At 42.0% G+C, this 26,404-nt stretch overlaps 1 protein-coding gene across 1 annotated transcript; it reads right to left on the bottom strand.

The window, feature by feature from the left end:
* Window positions 1-246: 246 nt before the first annotated feature.
* On the bottom strand, window positions 247-24,656 carry LOC132480705 (gastrula zinc finger protein xFG20-1-like). The gene is made up of 8 exons (XM_060085089.1): window positions 24,554-24,656; window positions 22,988-23,114; window positions 21,066-21,158; window positions 14,756-16,113; window positions 5,786-5,866; window positions 5,154-5,280; window positions 4,785-4,877; window positions 247-2,592 (listed from the first exon to the last, which is right to left on the bottom strand). The coding sequence occupies exons 1-8, from the start codon at window positions 24,566-24,568 to the stop codon at window positions 1,244-1,246; spliced, it is 3,243 nt and encodes a 1,080-aa protein (XP_059941072.1). The 5' UTR covers window positions 24,569-24,656; the 3' UTR covers window positions 247-1,243.
* Window positions 24,657-26,404: the final 1,748 nt, after the last annotated feature.

Consider the following 26,404-nt stretch of genomic DNA (forward strand, 5'->3'; position numbering starts at 1 on the left):
CACAAGCCGTGTGACATGGCCAAATACATAAATAAAAATAAAAAATAACTTACTTGAAACAACGAGGTCCTACTGTATAGCACAGGGGACTATACTCATTATTCTCTGATAAACCATAATGAAAAAAATATGAAAAAGAATATATATACATACATATAACTGAGTCACTTTGCTGTACAGCAGAAATTAACATTGTACATCAACTATACTTCAATAAAATAAATTTAAAAAAAACTTATTTGTGTTCTATGGTGCTTAAATACCATTATTAACTTCTTCCCCAATCTCCCAAATGATATGCTCCTTCAACAATAAATTGTCATATTCCCTTGAGCCAATTACTCCAGGTCCATTTCACTTATTATGGATACTTACATGCTCTCACTAAATTAGCTTGAGAGTAGAGATGCCACTTAAAGATAATCCGACTACCTCAATGGTCTATCCAGGGGACCATGAGCTTTCTCTGTTCAGATCACCACAATATCCTCAGCTTTTGGAACAGAACCATATACCAAGGATGTATTTGACAAATACTCCGTGAAAGACCAAACTGACTCAGTCTAAGGCTGTTGTTTCATTAGTCCCTCTGCATAATATAAACTTCTGAAAGTTTAAGGAAGACATCCCAGTTTCAGATTCATCATTCACCTTGGCCTGGGGAAACTGAATTGATATATACATGCCCCATATCCCACCAATCCAATATTAGCCCTCTTGTGATTTTTCCTCCATAGCAACCTTCCAGAAACAAATTATATGTTTAAAAAATTCATCTCCTTATTTCCTCCACTTAGTTGAACTCAGGCTTCCTTCATTTATTTAATTGACACAACAGAGCAACTGATGTTTATGTGTTTGGGTTAACATCAGATTATGCCTCTGTACCAAGGCATTTATGATATTGGATGAGTAGGTCATGTGTTCCCAGTCTCAGCATTTATACAGTTTCTCTCAGTGTATACTTTTTTTTTTTTTCCTTTTGCTGTACGCGGGCCTCTCACTGCTGTGGCCTCTCCCGTTGCGGAGCACAGGCTCCGGACGCACAGGCTCAGCGGCCATGGCTCACGGGCCCAGCCACTCCGCAGCATGTGGGATCTTCCCAGACCGGGGCATGAACCCGTGTCCCCTATGCAGGCGGACTCTCAACCACTGCACCACCAGGGAAGCCCTCGCAGTGTATACTTTTCAGCCACCATATGAACTAGAAATTTTTGCTCAACGCTTTTCCTCAGAGAATGTCTTAATTTTTTCCCTGCTGGTTTTCTGTGACATAAAATAAAATATAATTGACCACTGAAGGCACAACCACATTCACTGCATTCATAAGGGTTCTCTCCTGTGCCAACCCTCTGCTTTCTCCTGCGGGTGCACATCTGGCCACAGGCTGTCCCACTATGACTACATTCCTGTTTGCTAGGAGCCCACTGATGTTGACTGATGTCTGAGGGACCACAGAAGATACTTGCATTGTCACTGTATTAAGGTTTTTCTCTTGGAGGACAACACTGCTCTGTGAGGACCTGTGACCCTCTGAGGGAGGATTTTCCACCTTGACTGAATGAGTTTTCTGATGTTTATTGAGGACTGACTTCCCTCTGAATGATTTTCCACATTCACTACATCTGTAGGGTTTCTCCCCTGTATGGATTCTCTGATGGATAACGAGCTGCGGCTTCTCGATAAAGCCTTTCCCACAATCGCTGCATTCAAAGGGTTTCTCTCCTGTGTGAGTCCTTTGGTGTTTAATGAGACCTGTCTTCTGCGAAAGGGTTTTTCCACATTCCCCGCACACAAAGGGAGTCGTTCCTGTGTGAAATCTCTGGTGTGCTGTGAGGCACGTCTTTTGGCTGAAGCCTTTTCCACATTCATTGCATATATAAGGTTTCTCGCCTGTGTGAATCCGCTGATGCACCATAAGATTTCCCTTCTGGATGAAGCCCTTTCCGCATTCACTGCATATAAATGGTTTCTCCCCGGTATGGGTTTTCTGATGGACACTGAGCCCTGATTTCTTGAGGAAGGCTTTGCCACATTCAGTGCATTCATAAGGTTTCTCTCCTGTATGCGTTCTCTGATGTTCAGTGAGCTTGAACTTTCTGAAGAAGGCTTTCCCACATAGATTACATCGATGGGGTTTCTCTCCTGTATGAAGATTCTGGTGATCAGTGAGCCAAGACTTCTTGATGAAAGCTTTCCCACATTCACCACATACATGAGATTTCTTTATTTTCTGAGTCTTCTGATGCTTGATGAATTGGGACTTAGTGCTGATGAGTTTTTGGCTTTCGGGGAATTTAATTTCAGTATGAAATTGTTCATTGTCACCATGGAGACAGGATCTGACTTCTCCAGTAAACTCAGCAGGGCTCTTTATTTCATAGCTTCTGCTCTCGGAAAGTAAAGTTAAATTTGATTTCATACTTTTTCCATGTAAGTCAAACATACCATGATTTTGCCTGAACAGAAAATGAGTTCTGCTCCGATGATCAGAATATTCCAGTGGGTTCTGTTTGTGCCATTGTTCTAGTCTCTTCTCCATGCTCTCATTTGGTAAGTGCTCCAGCAGGTGATCATCAACTTTCCCGACTTCTAGGAAAGAAAAGAAGAATGAATTCCTCCATCTTCCAGATTTGGAATAAAGGTATTTTTTAAAATACTTTGATGTGAGGTGTCTTTTTAGTGATGACCCTATGGTATGAAAGTTAATAAAACTCCATGTTTAATGGTCTTTATACATTGGAAAAAAACAGTCATAATGAATAAATACAGATTTGGTTACTTTCTAAATACTGTAAAATACGAGCAATTTCCTGTGAGCAGGAGACCACAGGTTGCAGGGCCACCTCATCCAAACTGGGGAGGGATGGACTCATTCATTCCACAGATCCTTACTGATCACCACTGTGTACCAGGAACAGTGCTAGTGTTGGGGATTCGCAAACATACTCCTCGTGTTCACGGAGCCTATACTGTAGGTGGGTAAAACCACTTTACAGGGCAGAGATAGACACAAGGAAAACAGCTGCAGTTGGAAAACCTGGCGGGAAGGAACAATGGAGAGGAAGAGAGGTGGAGGAAACCAGGGCTCATTTTGGAGGAAGACAGGCCTCCCCATGGATCCATTGTTGTGGTCTGCATGAGGGGAATGAAGAATATGACACAGCAGAAAAAGAAAGAAAGAAAAAACTAGAAGACAAGAAGAAAAAAAAAAAGAAAGAAAGAAAATGACGCAGCAGAGAACTCCAAGCACATCTAACTTACAATGCGCACCTCAGAGAGATCCATTATGCAACTTAATTCCATCACGGCACTTTTCACCCCTTAGACATATTATTTATTTTAAATTTTGATTAAATTGATGTCTCGTCCTCTTAGAATGAAAGCTCTTGGTCTACTTGTTTTTTCAACTGCTGTTACCTTCCAGCTTACACTAGACTGTCAAAAAATAATTCATAGAGGAATGAATCAAGGAAGCAATCACATGTATGGAACAGACTGGGAAGTTTAGGATAGAAGATGGAAATCTCTGTGTGAACAAGATGATATGTCATGGTGATCACTAAAAGAAGAATTTTTATGTCATGTGACAGGTAACATGGTTACCTGGGACTTTTTTTTTTGGCTGTGCCACATGGCGCATGGGATCTTAGCTCCTCGAACAGGGACTGAACCCATGTGCCCTGCACTGGAAGCGTGGAGTCTTAACCATTGGACTGCCAGGGAAGTCCCTACCTGGGACTTAATGTTATCAGAAGATGAGGGAAAAGAAATGAAAGCTTTCAGGAAGTGAATAAAATGGTAAGGTCTACAATGAACGAGAAGAAAGTTCAAAATCAGTAAATATACAAAGGAATTAATTTGAAGTAGGCAAGAGTTATGGTCTGGTTGAGGCTGGAACTGAGAATGTAGGATGTTAAAATAACTTTCCTAGTTAAGAATTCATCATGAACAGCAGATGCCTTTACAGAAAAGAGCTCTGCAGGTGGGGGACATTTGAGGTAATGCCTGAATGGCCAGGATGGAGGATGCACAGGAGTAAGGCAAAACCTAAACTTCTAGGGTTTCCTGGGAGGGAAGATGATCTTAGGTCCTTGCAGTTACTGGGAACTCAGGAGAGCTGCCATCGAGATAAGTTATATAGAAGCCAAGTCTGTGGTGGATCACACTGGGGAGAGATCAATTTGGGAGTCTTCTCCAGTGACCCTAAGGAGCTTAGCTTATTATGATGAAGAAAACTTTGAAGGTTAGGAGATCATTGGAGAAAATGGAAAACAAAACCTTTGGAGAACCTCAGAGTGGGAATAAGGCACAGTGAAGACCAGTCTACTTTGGGGCCCGGCATCCAAGATTGGGTGGATGTGACAAAAGAAATCAACATTACCAGTGGAGCAGAAAGGTGCAGTAGTCAGAAGACAGTGAGGAATTCAAAGTTTTCTCTTTGGAGAGAGGCCTTGGAAGGTGGAATTTCATAGAAAAGGAGGTGGAAGTGTATGAAGAAGAAGGAAAAGATATGAGAATCCTAGGGAAAAGAAAACTATGCAAACAAAAATCAAGATGGGGGTAAAATAAAGAAGAAACAGATCCCATAAAAGACAAGAGTCTTCCCTAAGAAGGGATATATTTTTCTCTAAACTCCTACAAAGAAAAAGAGGTCTGACATCGGGAGAGAGATGCACGGAGGCACTGCTTACCCAGCGTCCAACTCCCTCACAGCTGTGACTCTTCTCTGACAAACTACAGTGTGATTTTCATGCCTGTCACCTTGCTGGTCTCTCACTCACCTGAATGGGTTCGACAGTGGATTTCATCTTCCACTGTCCATGGTTCTCCTTGATCCAACTTGGAGAGTATGTCTGGTTTGCTGGCTTGAAAACCTATTCGTGGGAAATGACAACAGATTTAGACCCACTGAATTGGGCTTGGGATCTGTGAAGACAGCAGAGTGTTACATTTGAGGACAAAACAATGTTACAACCTACAAGGTAAAGGCTTTTCTCTCAGGAGAAGGGAGAATATACCCATGTATCTGGGTAAGGGGCTAAGAATCTATTGCTTCAGAGCATCACAGACACTCCAGAGCTTTCAGAAGCTGAGAAAGGAAAGGCCACTGATTGGGGACCCTCTAAGGGACCCAGGGGAGCCGTCCTCACCTACAGATAGCAGGTTGCTATAGTTCTCCAGCATCACGTCCCGGTACAGGTCCTTCTGAGGAGGGGCCAGGAGCTGCCACTCCTCCCACGTGAAGTCCACGGCCACATCGTCAAATGTCAGGGTTTCCTGTAATAACAGTGGTGTTTAATGAAGTGATGTCCTTTTGATGATATGGAAGAAATGTTAAAGTTTTTCTGCTCATTTCCACTTTATAGGCTGCATCGAGATATCTAGCAGGGTTTTTATTTTAATAAACCATTGAAGAAGCAAATGTCTAATAAAATATTCTCTAATTGTGTAGTCAGCCACCCATCCATTTATCCAATTAGAAGTTTTTATAATGTGTAGAAGTTAAATCTTCTTGTTAAGCTAGAAACACCACATTCTCATATATATATATATATATATATATATATATATATATATGAGAAAAGAAAGGGAAAAGAAAACTATGCAAACAAAAATCAAAATGGGGGTAAAATAAAGAAGAAACAGATCCCAGAAAAGATATATGAATGACAGACAAAAGATACACATATTTATACTTTACAGAATAATGGAAGTGATTTTTTACAGGCCTCTACAAATCCATCAGGGAACAAAGGAAAGAATAAAACAGAACAAAAGTCACCTGGGCCTGGATCATTTTCTTCTGTTTTCTGAAAACAGCTGGCAACAGGGAGGCTCTGTCGCTGTGTCTTCTGGATCTGCTCTAAATTCCGTTCTGTCTTCAATCAAGCATGTCCCCAGTAATGCTGATACCAAATCCTGTAACTTCCTCCTCCTTCTACTGATTCTTTTGCTCCTGGGGAGTCAGGATCTGTGGGCTGAGGAGAAAATTCAAGCTAAGGGTACATTTCCTCTGGGCCCAGATGCTAACGCTGCTCCTGGGCGCTCACCTTAACCCAATGCCCACAGCATTGCTAAGTGTCCCCAGAAGATTGTTGCCCCAGAAGACTTTATTCCTTTGCCCAAAAAGCTTAAGCTTCTAACCGTGGTGAGGGTATTCCTTTATTCCATGAAGTTGAAGTGGGATGACTGTCAAAGGAGATGAGGGAAACAAGATCCATCCCAGCAGCAGCCCTCAGGAGCAGGAGAATCTCAGGCAGATCAGTTATACAAAACAGACATATGGGAGGAGAGGCGCTGGGCACTGTTTTCCTTTAAACCGTGTGCGCTCAGGAACCTCTTCAAACGTTTTTATACACCCTGTGAGTACACACACTTCAGTTTAAAAACCAATGTACTGGGCAAACCAGAAGCAATGTCTTGTAAGCAATAATGGTAATATCTTAGGAGGTTTTAAATACATAAAAAACTAAAATACAAAATAAAAGTACATAAATTAGAAGGTGGTAAATGAAGTTGAGGTGCTCTAAGATGACTGTATTGTCAGAGGAAAGTGCAGAAGTACTAATTAACGTAAGAATTTGACAAAGAATAATTACATGTGATGTGTAATCTCTAGTGTCATAATGAACACTAATAATTTTCTTAAAGCACATAATTTGCAGTGCTACCAGAAGAGGGAAATGTAATAATAAGAAACTCATCCAGAAGAAGGTACGATTCTGACACCAATTTGGATATGTGTGTTTTTTGAACACACCACCAAGCAATGCTACAACGCCGGCTGGGTGTCCTACAGTTCAACTCAATTCTGTTGCTATGTACCTGGAGATAATATCATATCCCACTGGTTGAAGGCTCAGTCCTATGAGACTGGCTTCTACCTCCTACTTCATGTGCAAACACAAGTCCAGGTTGTCACGTGTACTTCAAAGCAACCAGCCACAGATGGCAGGTTCCAATGACCCCCCTCCTTGGGTTGATTAATTTGCTAGAGCAGGGAATTCCCTGGTGGTCCAGTGGTTAGGACTCCATGCTTCCACTGCAGGGGGCATGGATTTGATCCCTGGTCGGGGAACTAAGATCCCGCATGCCACGTGGCATGGCCTAAAAAACAAACAAACAAAAAAACCAAACAAAAAATAAAAAACAAAAATTTTCCAGAACGGTTCACAGAACTCAGAGAAACATTTTAGTTATTATATTTACTTATTATAAAAGGATGTAACTCAGGAACAGCCAGATGGAAGAGATGCCTAGGGCAGGGTATGTGTGTAAGGGCAAGGAGTGACCCCTATAGGAGCGTCACTCTCCCTGCATCTCCACATGTTCAAGCCAGAAGCAATTTCACTCTGAGAATACATCTAAGAAATACATCCCTCCAAAAATATGGGCATATTTGAACCAGTGGACATGCTCAGTAATTTCCATAGCACCACTGCTCATAATAAACCAAAATGCAAACAACACAAGTTTAATAAATACTAGGAAAAACCAAATATTCAAACAATGGAATGCTGTGGAAAAATTACAGTCTTTGCACAGCTTCAAGCTAAGAACGACTTTTTTGTTTTTAAAGGACTGTAAAACAAAAATAAAGAAATATATGTGAGAGAACTGTGGCTTACAAATTCTAAAATATTTATTGTGTGGATATTTATATAATATATTTGCCTGACCCTTGTTACAGAGGAAAAAAAAGTACACCTATGTGCAAAAATGTGAATGATTCTCAGAAATACTGAACCTGACATAAAAAATGCATGATGTGGAGAAAACTCTAATTTGAAAAGATACATGCACCCCAGTGTTCATAGCAGCACTATTTACAATAGCCAAGACGTGGATGCAACCCAAGAGTCCATCAATAGATGAATGGAGGGCTCCCCTGGTGGCGCAGTGGTTGAGAGTCCGCCTGCTGATGCAGGGGACACAGGTTCGTGCCCCGGTCTGGGAAGATCCCACATGCCGCGGAGCGGCTAGGCCCGTGAGCCATGGCCACTGAACCTGCGCGTCCGGAGCCTGTGCTCCTCAATGGGAGAGGCCACAGCAGTGAGAGGCCCGCGTACCGCAAAAAAAAAAAAAAAAAAAAAAAAAAAAAGAATGGATAAAGAAGATGTGGTATGTATACATACAATGAATATTACCCAGCCATAAAAAAGAAGGAAATAACGCCATCTGCAGCAACATGGATGGACTTAGAGATTATCATATTAAGTGAAGTAAGTCAGAAAAAGACAACTATCATATGATATCACTTATATGTGGAATCTAAAAAACTGATATAAATGAACTTATTTACAAAACAGAAATAGACTAACAGACATAGAAAACAAACTTATGGTTACCAGAGGGGATGGGGGGGTGGGTAGATAAATTAGCAGTTTGGGATGAACATGTACACACTACTGTGTATAAAAGAGACAAACAACAAGGACCTACTGCATAGCACAGGGAATTATACTCAATGTCTTATTATAACCTATAATGGAAAAGAATCTGAAAAAGATTGTATATCTGTATAACTGAATCACTTTGCTGTACACCTGAAGCTAACACGCACTGTAAATCAACTACACTTCAGTTTTTAAAAATGGTTTTAAAAATGCATGATGTATAATTACATTGAAACACAGTTGAAAATATGCAAAATTAAATAAACTATAATGATGAGGAATGAATGATTATGTTATAACACCATAAAGAAAAGCCTGAAAGTGCTTGCTAATAGAGAAGATGGTATTCACCTTCGGGTGTGAGGATGTAATATAATTGGGAAGAGGTTCACAGAACACCACTGGGGTGCTGGCAATGTTCTGTTTTTGATGTAGGTAATGTCTGTATATATGTATATATTCCTTTTTTTTTTTTTTTTTGGCCATGCTGTGTGGCATGTGAGATCTTAGTTCCATGACCAGGGATTGAACCCTCACCCCCTGCAGTAGAAGCACAGAGTCTTAACCACTGGACCGCCAGGGAAGTCCCTGTATGTATATATTCCTTTTATACTGACTCACTTGTAGAGCTTTTAATTTAACAAAGAAATGGAAGATCTCAAAAATACTAAAGGCCTGTTGTTTGAAAAGACCAATAATATATAAATATTTAGAGTCAAAACAGAAAGTGGAAATAAAGAACAGAAGGAATTAATGGGAGGGACTTCCGTGGTGGTCCAGTGGTTAAGACTCTGCACTTCCACTGCAGGGGGCACGGGTTTGATCCCTGGTCGGGGAACTAAGATCCCACATGCTACACGTGGGCAAAAAAAAAAAAAAAAAAAAAAAAAAAAAGAAAGAAAAGAAAAAGAAAAAGGAATTAATGGAAATTATGACTCAGATAAAATAAATATTTTTTTTGCCTGAAAGAATACTATGAATACCTTCATGTCATTAAATTTGAAATACTAGATTTACCCTCTTGAAAACATGTTGACTTCAGACAATATAGCAAGTGAATTTATAAGTAAGCAACAAGACAAAAATGTCCATTACCACCCCACTTTTCAATTTTGTATTGCAGAGTTGAGCCAATGCATTGAAATAAGAATAAGGTAACATTAGAAAATAGGGCAGAAATTTTTCATCAGTATCATTATCAACACGAAAAAAGGGATTCAAGGCATTACTTATTTAAAAGAGAAAATGCTCCCCCAGAAACCCCAAAGCAGATTTTTACATACACAGTTGGCTAGAAATGCCCCATATACCTAAGCTCATTTCTTAGTACTAATTCAATCACTAGCAATGGGAACTCGAACCACATGACTGACTAAGACCAACCGGGACTTACTAGTAAACTGGGATATAGGTCACCATGCCACAGGGATAGATATTTAAACAAAATGGAGATTCTGTTAGCAAAGAACAAAGTGTTCATGTATGTCAGGGAAGCAAGTAACGGTGCCGTTACAATATATCAATATTAGGAGGTGACTGCAGGTGTTGGCAAAAGTTTTCTGCAAAGAGAACAGACACAGACTTTCACATTTGCAGGCCAAAATGTCTCTGTCATCACGACTATATTCTGCCTTTGCTGTGCGAAAGCATCAGAGACGATACAAAACAGATTGAAATTGCTGGTTTAGTCCCTCAGTCTGTAATCAACTCCTTGATTAAAAGCTAAAAGGCCAGGTTAAACAACAAGGCCCTACTGTATAGCACAGGGATGTTCAATATCCTGTGATAAACCATAATGGAAAAGAATGCGAAAAGGAATGTACATATATGTATAACTGAATCACTTTGCTGTACAGTAGAAATTAACACAACATTGTAAATCAACTATATTTCAATAAAGTATACTAAAAAAGAAAAAACCCACACACCAAAAAGCTGAAAACCAGATGGTTTCGAACTACTGCCCTGGGCTGTACCGTCTTCCGTCCCAGCAGCCGAAGTTGGAACCTCAACCTAAAAACTACAGCCAGGGGTCCTCGGCGTCCAAAGCCTCAGCCCTCACAGACTCTCTGTACCACAGACACTGACTACACACTTCCTTATTAATCCGAAACCTGGGCCAGACACCCTCCTATGATGACCATCCAGCCAGGCCCCAACACCACTGAGCCCCAAATTAAATCCCCAGCCTGAACCCGACACTGCGATCATCGTCAATGCCACTCGTACGCCCTGCAAGCGGAGTGATCTGCAGAACCGCAAGCCCTGACAGCTGGAAGAGCAATGATCTCTACAGAATCTAATCGTACTGACTCCCAGGACACCCCCCAACATAAACCATAGACAAAACCCGCGTCCGGTTCCCTTCAAATACCTCAAAGCAGGTACTATCCTGGTTCGCGTTAAATACATCCACCTCCGCACTTCCACCCTCCTCCTCTGCCCTCCGGCAAAAATCTCATGGGTCCAGATTGCACCAAGTCCACGCGTCACCCTTGGGCGAAACAAAACCACCACTGTCACGACAAAAAAAAAAAAAATCCAGGGACAAAACCACACACTAACCTGATTTCCCCAACCTACAAGGAGCCTAAACGTCGTACTTCTGTGAACTGCTTTGACGTCTAGACCGGTCCGGCTCCGTCTACGGCAGACGAAGTGGATATGCGATGTTTGAGGAAACGAGGACGATCGGATTTCCGGGATTTCCTAGAGAGGCACTATGTCTGCGCCCAGCTCTCCGCGGCCCCAGGGGGCGGCCATGTTGGGACACCTGACGTACAGAAAGTCAAGGGGCGGGTTTGGTTGGGTACCAGGAGCCAGGGATGGCCGGGAAGATGAGACGCCAGTGAAATTATCCAATTTCCTGGTACTTCGACTCCTGCAGAAAATAGGTAAATTTTCAGTCCCAAGCTTCACGAGGCAAAAATGATGCAGGCTAAGTTGCTTTCAGCAGGCTAGGCAGACAAGTAATACGGCCGCGGCGTGTATTATCTACTTTGTATTAAAAAAAAAAAAAAAAAAGTTTCCAAACGGACAAGTAGTTGTCGGCATGACAGCGGAGAACGCACTCCTAGAAAGGGAAAAGATAATAACCTCCGGTAATTACGGACGCCACGGAAAGCTTCTGACCGGAAAATAGTTTGTAGAAAGCTGTTTTTAAGAACAGAAAAAGATTCCCAGAAGCTGGTACAGTACGGGGCTGGCTAGTAACGAGAGAAAAGAGCGGCTGGGGCTAATCTAAGTTGTGATGGGGGGCGGCGGGGGCGGTGGGCACTTAGGAAAAGGCCACTAGCAGTGAGGCCATTCAAGGTCTGGAGTCGCTGGGAAAAGCACAACCTGCGGGTGGTGATGAGGACAGTAATCCAAGATTTAGGGCAAAGAATGTCAAAATTAGGTGTGCATAAGGCCATTGTTAAAAATGCAGTCCTGGATTCCAGCCTCAGAGGTTCTAGTTTAGGAGGTCGCAGATTTGGCTGGGAAATTTGCATTAAGTTTCTCAGAGAATCTGAGGCAGGAAGCCTGTCATATACAATCATTAGAAACAGTCCTGCAATGTTCTCTGGTTACCAATATTGTGATGGGTGACTCCCCTCAGTACTTCAGTCTTGGCTCAAATTATATCCAGAAAAGCTTGGGGAGAGGGCCTCCCCCATTATTACCAATACATTACTATAAATTACCGTTACTAGGCTCTATTTTTCTTCATAGGGCTTATCACTTGCTGACATACAATTCATTGACTCTCTCCGTCATTATATTGTAAGATCCATAAAGGCCGTTCCCTTGCCTGTGTTGTTCATTGATGTATCTTCAGTGTGGAATACAGCGTCTCACACAGTGTTGGTGCTTTAAAACACGTCTGAAGGAGGGAATTACCCAATAACCCAGCATTTCAGATTGAATTCTGAGATGGCCACAACATGGCAAATTTCCATTTCCTTTCCTATTAACAAGACCCAACTATTTATAACTTGAATAGTTAAGATAACTACAGGATAGTTAGGAAATTAAGGAAAAGTACTCTGGCTAGTGAGAAGCCAAGAGCCCCACTCCCAGAAGAGAGAGAAAGAATAATGAAAACACATCTCAATTCAGCAGGTAACAGTGCAGCTGGAATTTTTTTAATGGTGGCAGCTTTCAAGAGTGATAGTCCTGTGGACAAAGGTTCTTCTCCACAACATCCTTTAAGAATGTCACCTCCTGGGCTTCCCTGGTGGCAGAGTGGTTGAGAGTCCGCCTGCCGATGCAGGGGACACGGGTTCGTGCCCCGGTCCGGGAAGATCCCACATGCCGTGGAGCGGCTGGGCCCGTGAGCCATGGCCGCTGAGCCTGCGCGTCCGGAGCCTGTGCTCCGCAACGGGAGAGGCCACAACAGTGAGAGGCCCGTGTAGCGCCAAAAAAAAAAAAAAAAAAAAAAAAAAGAATGTCACCTCCCATCTCCTATTTTCTCCTCCATTCTTAGAGACTAAGATTCCTATCCTTTCTATTCTATGTATTCTGAGGATCCTTTTTCGTTTTTGCTTTGCCCGGTTTATATTGTTCTTGGGTCTCTAATCACATACAATTTGGGGCAAACAGCTGTGCTCTTTAGGACTGCCTTCCAATGGCTCATGCCCTTCAATGACAGAACACTCTGATTAGTCCACTAGCTCATTCACTCACTTTCCAAATCAACAGATACTTGGTTTTTATTTTTCTGTGCTGGGAAATATAACATCACGTAAACCAGGGCTCTCCAGTATAACTTTCTAGGATGATGGAAATGATGACAGATTTCTCTCAGTATATACTTTTTGGCCACATAGTCAGCTACAAAGTTTTGCTCATTGTCTGTGCTGTCCAATGTGGTAACCACTAGTCACATTGTGACCACCTGAAATGTGGTTTAGTGCAACTGAGGAACAGACTGTTGTTAAAACTTTAACATTTAAATAGCAAAATCAAGGGATTTTTAATTTACTGGGGGGATAAGACTCAGGCATTAAAAAAATAACTTGTATCCTGAAGTGCTTAAAGTCCGTTAAGAGCAGCCCTTGCCATCCCTCAAAATAATATACAACTTAAACAAGAAATTATCATAACCCCTTGAACCAATACTCCATATCTGCTATGGACTGAATGTTTATGCCTCCCAAAATTCAGATTTGGAGGCCTAGTCCAAAATATGATGGTATTCCAAGGGGAAATGTGGGGGGGGAGGGAATAAATCAGGAGCTTGGGATGAACATACACACACTACTATAAATAAGATAGATAACCAACAAGGACCTATTGTATAGCACAGGGAACTCTACTCAATATTCTGTGACAACCTATAGGAGAAAAGAATCTAAAAAAGAATGAATATATGTATATGTATAACTGAATCACTTTGCTGTACACCTGAAACTAACACAGCATTGTAAATCAACTATACTCCAATAAAATTAAAATATTAAAAACAAAAACCAAAATATGATGGTATTAAGAAGTGGGGCCTTTGAGAGGTGACTGGTTCAAGAGGGTGGAGCCCTCATGACTGGATTAGTGCCTTTATAAAAGACATCCCAGACAGCTCCTTTGCCCTTTCCCCTATGTGAGGATACAGTGGGATGACTGTCTTCTATGAACCAGGAACCCTCATTAGATACCGAATCTGCTGGCACCTTAATCTGGGACTTTGTAGCTTCCAGAACTGTGAGAAATAAATTTGTTTTTATAAGCTACCCAGGCTATGGTATTCTCTTATAGTAACCACAAGGGACTAAGAAAATGTCTATTTCACCTTGTGTACCTATTTACCTCCTCTTACTAGATTACCTGGTGTGTAAAGGTACCACTTAAAGATAATCCAGTTACCTCAAAGCTCTCTCCAGGAGACCATGGGCTTTTTCTGGTTTGGTCACCACTGTATCCTCAGCTCCTAGAACAGGACCCAGTAAAAAGGAAGTAATCGACAAGTACTCAGTAAATGAACAAAATGACTCAATCTGAGACTCAATTAAACTGGCTCAATCTATTTGCATAATGTACATTTCTCAGAGTTTAAGATAGACATCCCAGTTTTCAATTAATGCTTCACCTTGGCCTTCCAGAAACTGAATTGATATATACACGCTCAGTATCCCACCAGGCTTCCTTCACTCATTCGACTGACACAACAGAGCAACTGATGTGTATGTGTTTGGGTTAACATCAGATTATGCCTCTGTATCAATGCACGTATCTAATTGGATGAGTACATCATGTGTTCCCAGTCTCAGCATTTATACAATTTCTCTCAGTATATACTTTTTCAGCCACCATATAAGCTAGAATATTTTGCTCAATAATTTATCTTTTCCACATAGTATGTCTCTGAGTTTTTTTTCCTACTGGTTTTCTGTGACATAAAATAAGATGTAATTGACCACTGAAGGCACAACTACATTCAATGCATTCATAAGGGTTCTCTCCTGTGCAAAACCTCTGTTATCTCCTGTGGGTGCACATCTGGCCACAGGTTGTCCCACTATGACTACATTCCTATTTGCTAGGAGTTCACTTATGTTTACTGATGTCTGAGGGGCCACTGAAGGCACCTGCATAGTCACTGAATTTACAGGGGTTTTCTCCTGCATAACATCACTAGTCTGTGAGGACCTGTGACTCTCTGAGGGATGATTTTCCACCTTGGCTGAATCTCCACGTTTCTCTCTTGTGTGTATTATCTTATGTTTAACAAGGCAAGACATGTAGGCAAAAGCTTTCCCACACTCATTGCAGATATAGGGTCTCTCTCCTGTATGAGTTCTTTGATGAACAATGAGCTTTTGCTTTGTAGTGAAGGCTTTCCCACATTCACTGCATTCAAAGGGTTTCTCTCCTGTGTGAATTCTTTGATGTTTAATGAGACCTGACTTCTGGGAACAGGATTTTCCACATTCATTGCACACAAAAGGAGTCTTTCCTGTGTGAAATCTCTGATGTGCAATGAGGCAAGTCTTCTGGATGAAGCCTTTTCCACATTCATTGCATATGTAAGGTTTCTCGCCTGTGTGAATTCGCTGATGTACAATGAGATTTCCCTTCTGGATGAAGCCTTTCCCACAGTCACTGCATATATATGGTTTCTCTCCGGTATGGGTTTTCTGATGTATATTGAGCCGTGATTTCTTGAGGAAGGCTTTGCCACATTCAGTGCATTCATAAGGTTTCTCTCCTGTATGTGTTCTCTGATGTTCAGTAAGCATGAACTTTCTAGAGAATGCTTTCCCACACATGTTACATCGATGGGGCTTCTCTCCTGTATGAATTATCTGGTGATCAGTGAGCCAAGACTTTTTGATGAAAGCTTTCCCACATTCACCACATACATGAGGCTTCTCTATTTTTGGGGTTTTCTGATGCTTGCTGAATTGAGACTTAGAGCTGATGAGTTTTTGGCTTTCGGGAAATTTAATTTCAGTATGAAAGTGTTCATTGTCAGCATGGAGACAGGACTTCCCATCACCAGTAAACTCAGCAGGGCTCTTTATTTCATAGCTCCTGCTCTGGGGAAGTAAAGTTAAATCTGATTTCATACTTTTTCCATGTAAGTCAAACACATCATGATTTTGCCTGAACAGAAAATGAGTTCTGCTCTGATGAACAAAATATTCCAGTGGGTTCTGTTCATGCCATTGTTCTAGTCTCTTCTCCATGCTCTCATTTTGTAAGTGCTCCAGCAGGTGATCATCAACTTTCCAGATTTCTAGGGAAGAGAAGAACAATGAATTTCTTAAAAATACCTTGATGTGGGGCTTCCCTGGTGGTGCAGTGGTTAAGAATCCTCCTGCCAACGCAGGGGACACAGGTTCAATTCCTGGTCTGGGAAGATCCCATATGCCGCGGAGCAGCTAAGCCCGTGCGCCACAACTACCAAGCCTGCACTCTGGAGCCTGTGAGCCACAACTGCTGAGCCCACGGGCCACAACTGCTGAAGGCTGTGCACCTATAGCCCATGCTCTACAGCAAGAGAAGACACTGCAATAAGAAGCCCTCACACTGCAATGAAGAGTAGCCCCCACTAGCCGCAACTAGAGAAAGCCCAAGCACAGCAACGAAGACCCAACACAGCCAAAAATAAATTAATTAATTAATTTAAAAAAATACCTTGATGCGAGGAGTCTTTTTAGTGATGTTCCTATTATATAAGTGTAAATAAAATTCCATGTTTAATGTTCCCTGCACATTGGAACAAACAATACAAACCAACCAGAAGGTAAAAGTAGTTTGTGTAAAACACAGGGTTGGATAATTCAAAATGAATAAATATAGATTTGAATACTTTCTAAATACTAGCCTTGCAAAACATGGAGAGACTGTAAAATACGAGCAATTTCCTGTGAGCAGGAGACCACAGGTTGCAGGGCCACCTCATCCAAACTGGGGAGGGATGGACTCACTCATTCCACAGATCCTTACTGATCACCTCTGTGTACCAGGAACGGTGCTAGTGTTGGGAATTCGCATACTCCTCGTGTTCACGGAGCCTATACTGTAGGTGGGTAAAACCACTTTACAGGGCAGAGATAGACACAAGGAAAACAGCTGCAGGTTGGAAAACCTGGTGGGAAGGAGCAATGGAGAGGGAGAGAGGTGGAGGAAACCAGGGCTCATTTTGGAGGGAGACAGGCCTCCCCATGGATCCACTGTTGTGGTCTCCATGAGGGGAATGAAGAAAATGACACAGCGCAGAACTCCAAGCACATCTGACTTACAATCTCCAAAACAGAACTGGTTTCCCAGGCCAGCTCTCCTCCACCTGTCACCTCCGGCACAGTCACTGCCAACTCCACTCTTCTCCTTCACCATGACAAAACTCCTCAGCATTTGTTTCTCTCGCTCACACACAATATCCAGCACAATGATCAATCCTGCCTACCCTCCTTCACAGATACACCCAGAATGGGACAGGCACCCACTCCTTCCACCCTCATAAAGCCAATCACTCTCTCTCACACCACAGCAGTATCCTCCTCCCTGGCTTTCCTGTCCCTCCCCTGCCAGTGCCTGTCTATTTTCTACACATTAGCCAAACGGAACCTTTCAGCACCAATTATATCACATCAAGCCTCCTCTACTCAAAACTCTCTAATCTTTTCTCATCTCATTATGAATAAAATCAAGGTCTTGACATAGACAACAAACTATGGTTACCAAAGGGGAAAGGTGGGGGGAAGGGATAAATTAGGAATTTGGGAGTAACATATACACACTATGACATATAAAATAGATAAACAACAAGGACCTACTGTACAGCACAGGGAACGATAGTCAATATTTTGTAATAACCTATAAAGGAAAAGAATCTTAAAAAGAATATAGATCGATCGACAGATAGCTGAATTGCTTTGCTGTACACCTGAAACTAACACAACATTGTAAATCAACTATACTCCAATAAAAAATAAATTAATTTGTTAAAAAAATCAAGGTCTTGATGTATCCTTGAAAGGCCCTTACGTGACCTGCTCCCCAACCCCCAGCCTCTACCCCACTGACCCTATGTCTCCAGTCATGCTCTCTATGTTCCATCCAAACAGGCTTCCGAAAGTTCTTCAGAAACGCTCTTGCTTCAAGCCTTTGAACTTTCCAGGTTTATTTTGGAACACTCCTCACCCAGGGAACCTACTTGCATCCCTCATCGACCTGCTCAACTCACCTTAACAAACAAGATTTTAGGGAGGGAGGGATTGGGAGTCTGGGATTAGCAGATGCAAACTATTACATATAGAATGGATAAACCACAAGGTCCTACTGTACAGCACAGGGAACTATATTCAATATCCTGTGATAGGGACGTCCCTGATGGCACAGTGGTTAAGAATCCGCCTGCCAATGCAGGGGACACGGGTTCGAGCCCTGGTCCGGGAATATCCCACATGCTGCGGAGCAACTAAGCCTGTAAGCCACAGCTACTGAGCCTGCGCTCTAGAGCCCGTGAGCCACAACTACTGAAGCCTGCGCGCCTAGAGCCCGAGCTCCTCAACAAGAGAAGCCACTGCAATGAGAAGCCCGCGCACCACAATGAAGAGTAGCCCCTGCTCGCCGCAATAAAGAAAGCCCGCGCACAGCAACCAAGACCCAACACAGCCAAAAATAAAAATTAAAATTAAAAAATTAAATAAATTAATTAAAAAAAGAAATTAATACAAATCAACCATACTTCAATTTTTTAAAAAATCAAGACTTCTTATTCCTAAAGCACAGGGCCAAGTCCAAGCACTCATGATGTAGTCATGCTGCTTTACATCCCTGAAAGTAAGTTTGACCCCAAAACCTTACCATCAACCTTCATCCATTTTTTCCACTCGGCTCATATTTATTTAAATGTCAACTCTCATTTGCCCTCTATAAGCAGCATATCCAGAATCCAACCAACACTCACCCCTCCACCCATGCTGCAGCCAACCATTCTCCCTGTCACCATGTGTTTTGCAATAGCCTCCTACAAGGCTTTCCTGCTTGCCCCCTGCCTGCTATGGTTTGCTTTCCACACAGAAGCCAAAGGGATTCCTTGAAAAATGTAAATTATTTCATGTCATTCCAGTCCTCAAGAACTCCTCGTGTTTTCTCATCTTATTAGGAGTGAAATCTCGATTCCTTGAACTGGAGTACATGACCAACCTTACCCACCACCCCCCGCCCCCGCCCACCCCCACTGCTACCGCCTCTTCGGCTTATTCCCATCACGTTCCTGAAAGCACACTCTGCTCTGTCCACACGGGCTCCGTAATGTCTCTTAAACTCATTCGTGGCTCAGCCTTTTAAGTTTGCTAGCCGCTCTATTGGGGAAACTCCTAACCCGGCAGCCCACTAACTTCCCGCATTTTTTGGCTCAGAGGCACCTTACCTGGGAGGTGTTCCCTGCCTAAAAGAGGATCCCCAGCACCTACTCTTCCATAATGCTGACTAAAGTTTTATCACAGCACTTTTCACCTCCTAGGTATATTATTTACTTGTTTATTGTTATCAATTCCTTAACTCCTTTCTCATAGACTAAAAACTCGTGATCATTTGTATACTTTTTTCCACTGTTCTTACCTTCCAGCATGCACTAGGCTATCAGAAAATATAGAGGAATGAAAAAAAAAAAGAAAAAAGATTTTGAAAAATAGAGGAATGAATCAAAGAAGCAATTACATGTATGGAACACGTTGGGGAGAATTTAGGAAAGAAGATGGAAATCTATCTCTTTCTGAGCAAGATGATATTATCATGGAGATCATGGAAAGAAGAATTTTAACTGCCAGGTAATGTGGTTAGCAGAGACTAAATGTCATCAGGATCCAGTGGGAAGAAAAATGAAAATTTTAGGGAAATGAAGACAATAGTAATGTCTACAATCAATGAGAAGAAAGTTCAAAATCAGTAAATACACAAAGGAATTAATAATTCAAAGTAGGCAAGAGTTATGATTGGGTTGAGGCTGGAACTGAGAACACAGGATGTTAAAATAACATTTCTAGTTAAAAATTCATCATGAACAGCAGAGCCCTTAACAGAAGAGAGCTCTGCTGGTGGGGAACATGTGAGGTAATGCCTGAATGGCCAGGATGGAGGATGCATAGGAATAAGGGAGAACCTAAACCTCTAGAGTTTCCTGGGAGGGAAGATTATCTTAGGTCCTTGCAGTTTTTGGAAACTCAGGAGAGCTGCCATTAAGATGAGTAAATTATACAGAAGCCAAGTCTGTGGTGGAGCACACTGGGGAGAGATCAATTTGGGAGTCTTCTCCAGGGAACCAAAGGAGTTTATTAGCTTGTTAGAATGAAGAAAACTTGGAAGGTTAGGAGATCACTGAGTAAAATGGAAAACAAAACCTTTGGAGAACCTCAGAGTGGGGACAAGGCACAGTGAAGACCAGTTTACTTTGGGGCTCGGCATCCAAGATGGGGTGGATGTGAGGAAGGAAATCAACATTACCAGTGGGGCAGAAAGGTGCAGTAACCAGAAGACATTGAGGAATTCAAAGTTTTCTCTTTGGAGAGAGGCCTTGGAAGGTGGAATGTCATAGAAAAGGAGGTGGAAGTGTATGAAGAAGAAGGAAAAGATATGAGAATCCGGGGACTTCCCCGGTGGTGCATTGGTTAAGAATCTGCCTGCCAATGCAGGGAACACGGGTTCGAGCCCCAGTCCGAGAAGATCCCACATGCCACAGAGCAACTAAGACCATGCACCACAACTACTGAGCCTGTGCTCTAGAGCCCGTGCACCACAACTACTGAGTCCGTGTGCCACAACTACTGAAGCCCACGCGCCTAGAGCCCGTGCTCCACAACAAGAGAAGCCACTGAAATGAGAAGCACATGCACTGCAACAAAGAGTAGTCCCCACTCGCCGCAACTAGAGAAACCCTGCATGAAGCAACGAAGAGTAGCCCCCACTCGCCGCAACAAGAGAAACCCTGCATGCAGCAACAAAGATCCGGTGCAGCCAAAAAATAAATAAATTTATTAAAAAAAAAGATATGCGAACCCTAGGAAAAAGAAAACTATGCAAACAAAAATCAAGATGGGGGTAAAATAAAGAAGAAACAAATCCCAGAAAAGATAGAGTCTTCCCTAAGAAGGGATACATTTTTCTCTAAACTCCTACAAAGAAAAAGAGGTCTGGCAAAGGGATTTCCACAGCCTGTCACCTTGCTGGTCTCTCACTCACCTGAACGGGTTTGACAGTGGATTTCATCTTCCATCATCCATGGTTCTCCTTGACCCAACTTGGACAGTAGATTTGGTTTGCTGGCTTGAAAACCTATTCATGGAAAATGATACAAGATTTAGACCCAGTGAATGGCGCGTGGGGTCCGTGAAAACCGCAGAATCCTACTTCTGAGGACAATACAGTTTTCACATTTTGAAGGAAAAACACACCCCTCTGTGAGTCTCCTCTCCTGTCAATCCTTCTACTTCACTTCTGACACCAGATATGTGGGTTTTCCACACATCAAGGAATTCTGCAACACCAACTGACACTGACGGGGTGTCCTCCGATTTAATTCAATTCTGACACGATCTACCTGGTGATAGGGTCAGATAATACAGGTTAGGGGTACACTCCCCTAGGACTTCGGCTCCGCTCCTGCATTTCTGGCACCAACTGTAAATTCGGGCTGTTTCCTGGGCTTCTGATCAACTATGAATAGATCAGAGGTTCCCATGACTCCCTTTCTCAGGTTCGATTAATTCACTAGAGCAGCAGAAAGAACTCAAGAAGACAGTTTCCTTACTAGGTCACCAGTTTATTATAAAAGGACACACAGGGAGCTCAGCTCGGTGCTCTGTGATGACCTAGATGTGGTGGGGGAGAGGGGGAGGGAGGTCCAAGAGGGAAGGGATATAGGTATACACAGTGCTGATTCACTTCACTGTACAGCAGAAACTAACACAACATTGTAAAGCAATTCTACTCCAATTAAAAAAATAAATAAAAATTAAAAACTTAAAAATAAATCAATAAAAAAATAAAAGGATACAACTCAGGAATAGCCAGATGGAAGAGAATACAGTACAAGGCGTGTGGGAAAGGCCACAGAGCTTCCATGCTCTCTCTGGGGGCACCCCTCCCCTGGCACTGCCAAGTGGCCACCAATCTGAAAGTTCTCCGAGCCTGTCCCTGTGGGGTTTCATGGAGGCTTCACTATATAGCCATGACGGATTAAATCATGAGGCTTTGAAATATTTCCAGACATTGTCAAATGTCCCCTGGGAGCCAAATTGGCCCCAGTTGAGAACCACTGACCTAATGGGGGAGAGAGCTGGAAAATGGTAAATGCATAGAAGATGGGTGTGACAAGAGACCCTCACAGTTGTTGCTGAATTTTTAATTATAAATGACCGATTGTTTAGTAGAAACTCTTTATATGTTGTAGCAGATATGGAAATTATTCATTATTGTAGTTAAAATGGTACAAGCTGTGGTCATTGTGTTAATAATTTTTAAAGCACTGTTGTTTGCAGTAGGCATATACAGGTATGCAGAGAAGAATCAAACTCCTCTGCCCAAGGACTTATTAAACTATGTTCTAATTGTCAAAAAAAACCAAAACAAAACATCGGGCTTTGGTGATTATGATTTAATCTCCAGCCCCTTTATTCTCCCCAGAGGTGGGGTGGAGGTGGGACTGAAAGTTGCAACCCTTTAAATCATGGGTGGTGAGCTCAGTGACCAGCCTCCAATCTTAGGTTATCGAGGAGTGGCCTTCCCCAAACCTCATTAACATAAACTCACATGCCGTGGTAAGAGTCCCTTATATTAATAACAAAAGACACCCATTTCTCCTTTACCCTCTTATAACTTAGGAAATTCCATGGATTTTAGGATTTTAGGAGCTCTGTGCCAGAATTGGGGATGAAGACCAAATATATATATTTCTTAATATAAATCACAACATTATACAGAGCTACAAAATAAAGGCGTTTCTCTCAAGAGAAAGGAGAATATACCCACTTCTCTTGGGCCAGAGACGGCACTGAGAATCTACTGCTTCAGAGCATCACAGACAATCCAAAGCTTTCAGAAACTGAGAAAGGAAACCCCACTGACTGGGGACCCTCTCAGGGACCCAGGGGAGCCGTCCTCACCCACGGACAGCAGGTTGCTATAGTTCTCCAGCATCACCTCCCGATACAGGTCCTTCTGAGGAGGGGCCAGGAGCTGCCACTCCTCCCACGTGAAGTCCACGGCCACATCCTCAAATGTCAGGGTTTCCTGTAATAACAGTGGTGTTTAATGAACTGACCTTTTTTTGATGATATGGAAGAAAGGTTAAAGTTTGTCTTCTCATTTCCACTTTATAGGCTAGATCTGTATATCTAGGGGGTTGTTTGTTTTTAAGACACATGGAAGAAGCAAAAGCCTAACAAAATACTAGGATTCAACTAACTGTAATTGTGTAGTCAGTCATCCATCCATTTATCATTAGCCATTTCCTTTTTTTTTGGCGGCATCGCGTGGCTTGTGGGATCTTAGTTCTCCGACCAAGGATGGAACCTGTGCCCCCTACAGTGGAAGCACAGAGTCTTAACCACTGGACCGCCAGTGAAGTCCCTCATAGACGTTTCTATAATAGGTAGAAGTTAAATCTTCTTGTTAACCTGGAAAACACCACATTCATACATATATATATATACATATATACATATATATGTATATATATATATGTATGGGACAAACATATATGCCTGTGGAATCGGGATGACTGTGTCTTTAGAGCCAGTCAATCAGAATCTTCTGGGAAGCGACTCAAGATGCCAGAATTATAAGAAACTAAACGTTTAATAAGCATGTTTAAAGTGTATGAAGAAGAAACTTATTTTTTGATATGTGTACTTTGTTATGATTTCAGCCTTTAAATATATTCTTAAGTCAGATGTGTAATGAACAAAAATAAATGCAATATATTTATTTTGCCAGGAAATAAACTGCCAGGAATTCCCTGGCAGTCCAGTAGTTAGGACTCCACACTTCCACTGCAGGGGGTACCAGTTCCAACCCTGGTCAGGGAACTAAGATCTGCAAGCCACGTGGTGTGGGGAAAAAAAAGAAAGAAAAGAAAAGAAAATGGTAGATTAAGAATTTGGATTTGGGGACTTCCCTGGTGGCACAGTGGTTAAGAATCTGCCTGTCAATGCAGGGAACACAGGTTCGAGCCCTGGTCCTGGAAGATCCCACATGCTGCGGAGCAGCTAAGCCCGTGTGCCACAACTACTGAGCCTGCACTCTAGAGCCCGTGAGCCACAACTACTGAGCCCGCGTGCCGCAACTACTGAAGCCCATGCACCTAGAGCCAGTGCTCCACAACAAGAGAAGCCACCACAATGAGAAGCCCACGTGCAGCAATGAAGACCCAACGCAGCCAAAAATAAATAAATTAATTAATTAAAAAGAAAGAATTCGGATTCGAACATGGAAATCAAGAGTCAGACATACTGCAAAGCCTGAGAAAACAGTCCCCATAGAACTGCCCTTGCTTCAGACACCGGCTGCAATTTCTGGGGTCCCCTGGATCACCCTCACTTCAGAAGCAGGCTACAAAGTCACCCAGGGTCCCCAAGACACCCTTACATTCAATAATTACCTAGAATGACTCAGACAACTAACAAACCCATTCGGGAACAAAGAAAAGAATAAAACAAACCAGAAGTCACCTGGGCCTGGATCATTTTCTTCCGTTCTCTAAAAACAGCTGGCAACAGGGAGGCTCTGTCGCTGTGTCTTCTGGATCTGCTCTAAATTCCGTTCTGTCTTCAATCAAGCACGTCCCCAGTAATGCTGATACCAAATCCTGTAACTTCCTCCTCCTTCTACTGATTCTTTTGCTCCTGGGGAGTCAGGACCTGTGGGTTGAGGAGAAAATTCAAGCTGAGGGTACATTTCCTCTGGACCCAGATGCTTACACTGCTGCTGGGCGCTCACCTTAACCCAATGCCCACAGCATTGCTGAGTGGCCCCAGAAGACTGCAGCCCCAGAAGACTTTATTCCTCTGTCCAAAAAACCTAAGCTTCTGACTGTGGTGGGGGTATTCCTTTATTCCGTGAAGTTGAAGTGGGGTGACTGTCAGAGGGGATGAGGGAAACGAGATTCATCCCAGCAGCAGGCCTCAGGAGCAGGAGACTCTCAGGCAGCTCAATTACACAAAAGGGACCGTATGGGAGGAGAGGCGCTGGGCACTGCTTTCCTTTAAACCATGTACGCTCAGGAACCTCCTCAAGCGTTTTTATACACCCTGTGAGTACACACACTTCAGTTTGAAAACCAATGTACTGGGCAAACCAGAAGCATTCTCTTTTTAAGCAATGATGATAATACCTTAGGTGGTTTAAGATACATTTTTTAAAAGTACACAATATTGTAAATAAATTGGAAACTGGTAAATAAAGTTGAGATGCTTAAGGCCCCTGTCAGAGAAGAGTGTAAAAGTACTAATCAACGTAAACATTTGACAAAGAAAGCTTCCATGCTGTATGTAATTTCTAGTGTCACGGTGAAAACTGACAATTGTCTCAAAGTACATAATTTCCATCCTAATGGAAGGGGGAAACAGAATGAGAAGAAATTCATTCAAAACAAGGGAAAAAAAAGAGAAGAAGGAATAGAGAACTAGTGGGGCAAATACAGTACAATTAGATGACTATTTTAAAACAAAACAGTAATACTAAGAATTATATTCAGTATAAATAGAACAAGGAATCTAGTTAATTACGCAAAACTCAAAAACATGCTACTCTAGGTGACATGTATGAAACATAATATGGAAAGCTAGAGAATAAAAGGTTAGAAAAAGATAAACCATGGAAACAGTAACTACAGACACTCTGGTGTATTCTCAGACAAAATGGGCCAGAAAGCCCAAAAATTACTACAGAGAAAGAGAAATGCTTGCTAGTAAGAGGTTTAATTCAGCACATTATAGAAATTTGCAATTTCTATGCACCTAATAATATTGTTTTGAAATATATACAGCAAAAATGGACCCAAGAAACCAAGAAGAAATAAATCCAGACTAACGGTTGAAGACTTAACATGCCTATCCCATTAACTGACAGAACAAATAGGTCACCAACAAACAAAATTTATAAACAAAATCATTTGAAGAATATAAAAAATATATAAGTAGGAATACTGACAGAAATTTTAACAGACTTAAATAAGTGGAATGATGAACTATGAATACGATTCAGAAAACCAAGCATTTTAAAGACGTCATGTCAACCCACGCACCTATGGTCAATTAATCTATGACAAAGGAGGCAAGAATATATAATGGAGAAAAGACAGTCTTTCAATAAGTGGTGCTGGGAAAACTAGATACTACATGTCAAAGAATGAAATTAGAACATTCTCTAACACCATACCCAAAAATGAACTCAAAATGGATCAAAGACCTAAATGTAAGGCCGGACACTATAAAACTCTTAGAGGAAAATACAGGCAGCACACTCTGTCATAAATTGCAGCAATATCTTTTTTGATCCACCTCCTAGAATAATGAAAATAA

This window comes from Mesoplodon densirostris, chromosome 19 (genome assembly GCF_025265405.1).
Source record: "Mesoplodon densirostris isolate mMesDen1 chromosome 19, mMesDen1 primary haplotype, whole genome shotgun sequence".
Lineage (NCBI taxonomy): Eukaryota > Metazoa > Chordata > Mammalia > Artiodactyla > Ziphiidae > Mesoplodon > Mesoplodon densirostris.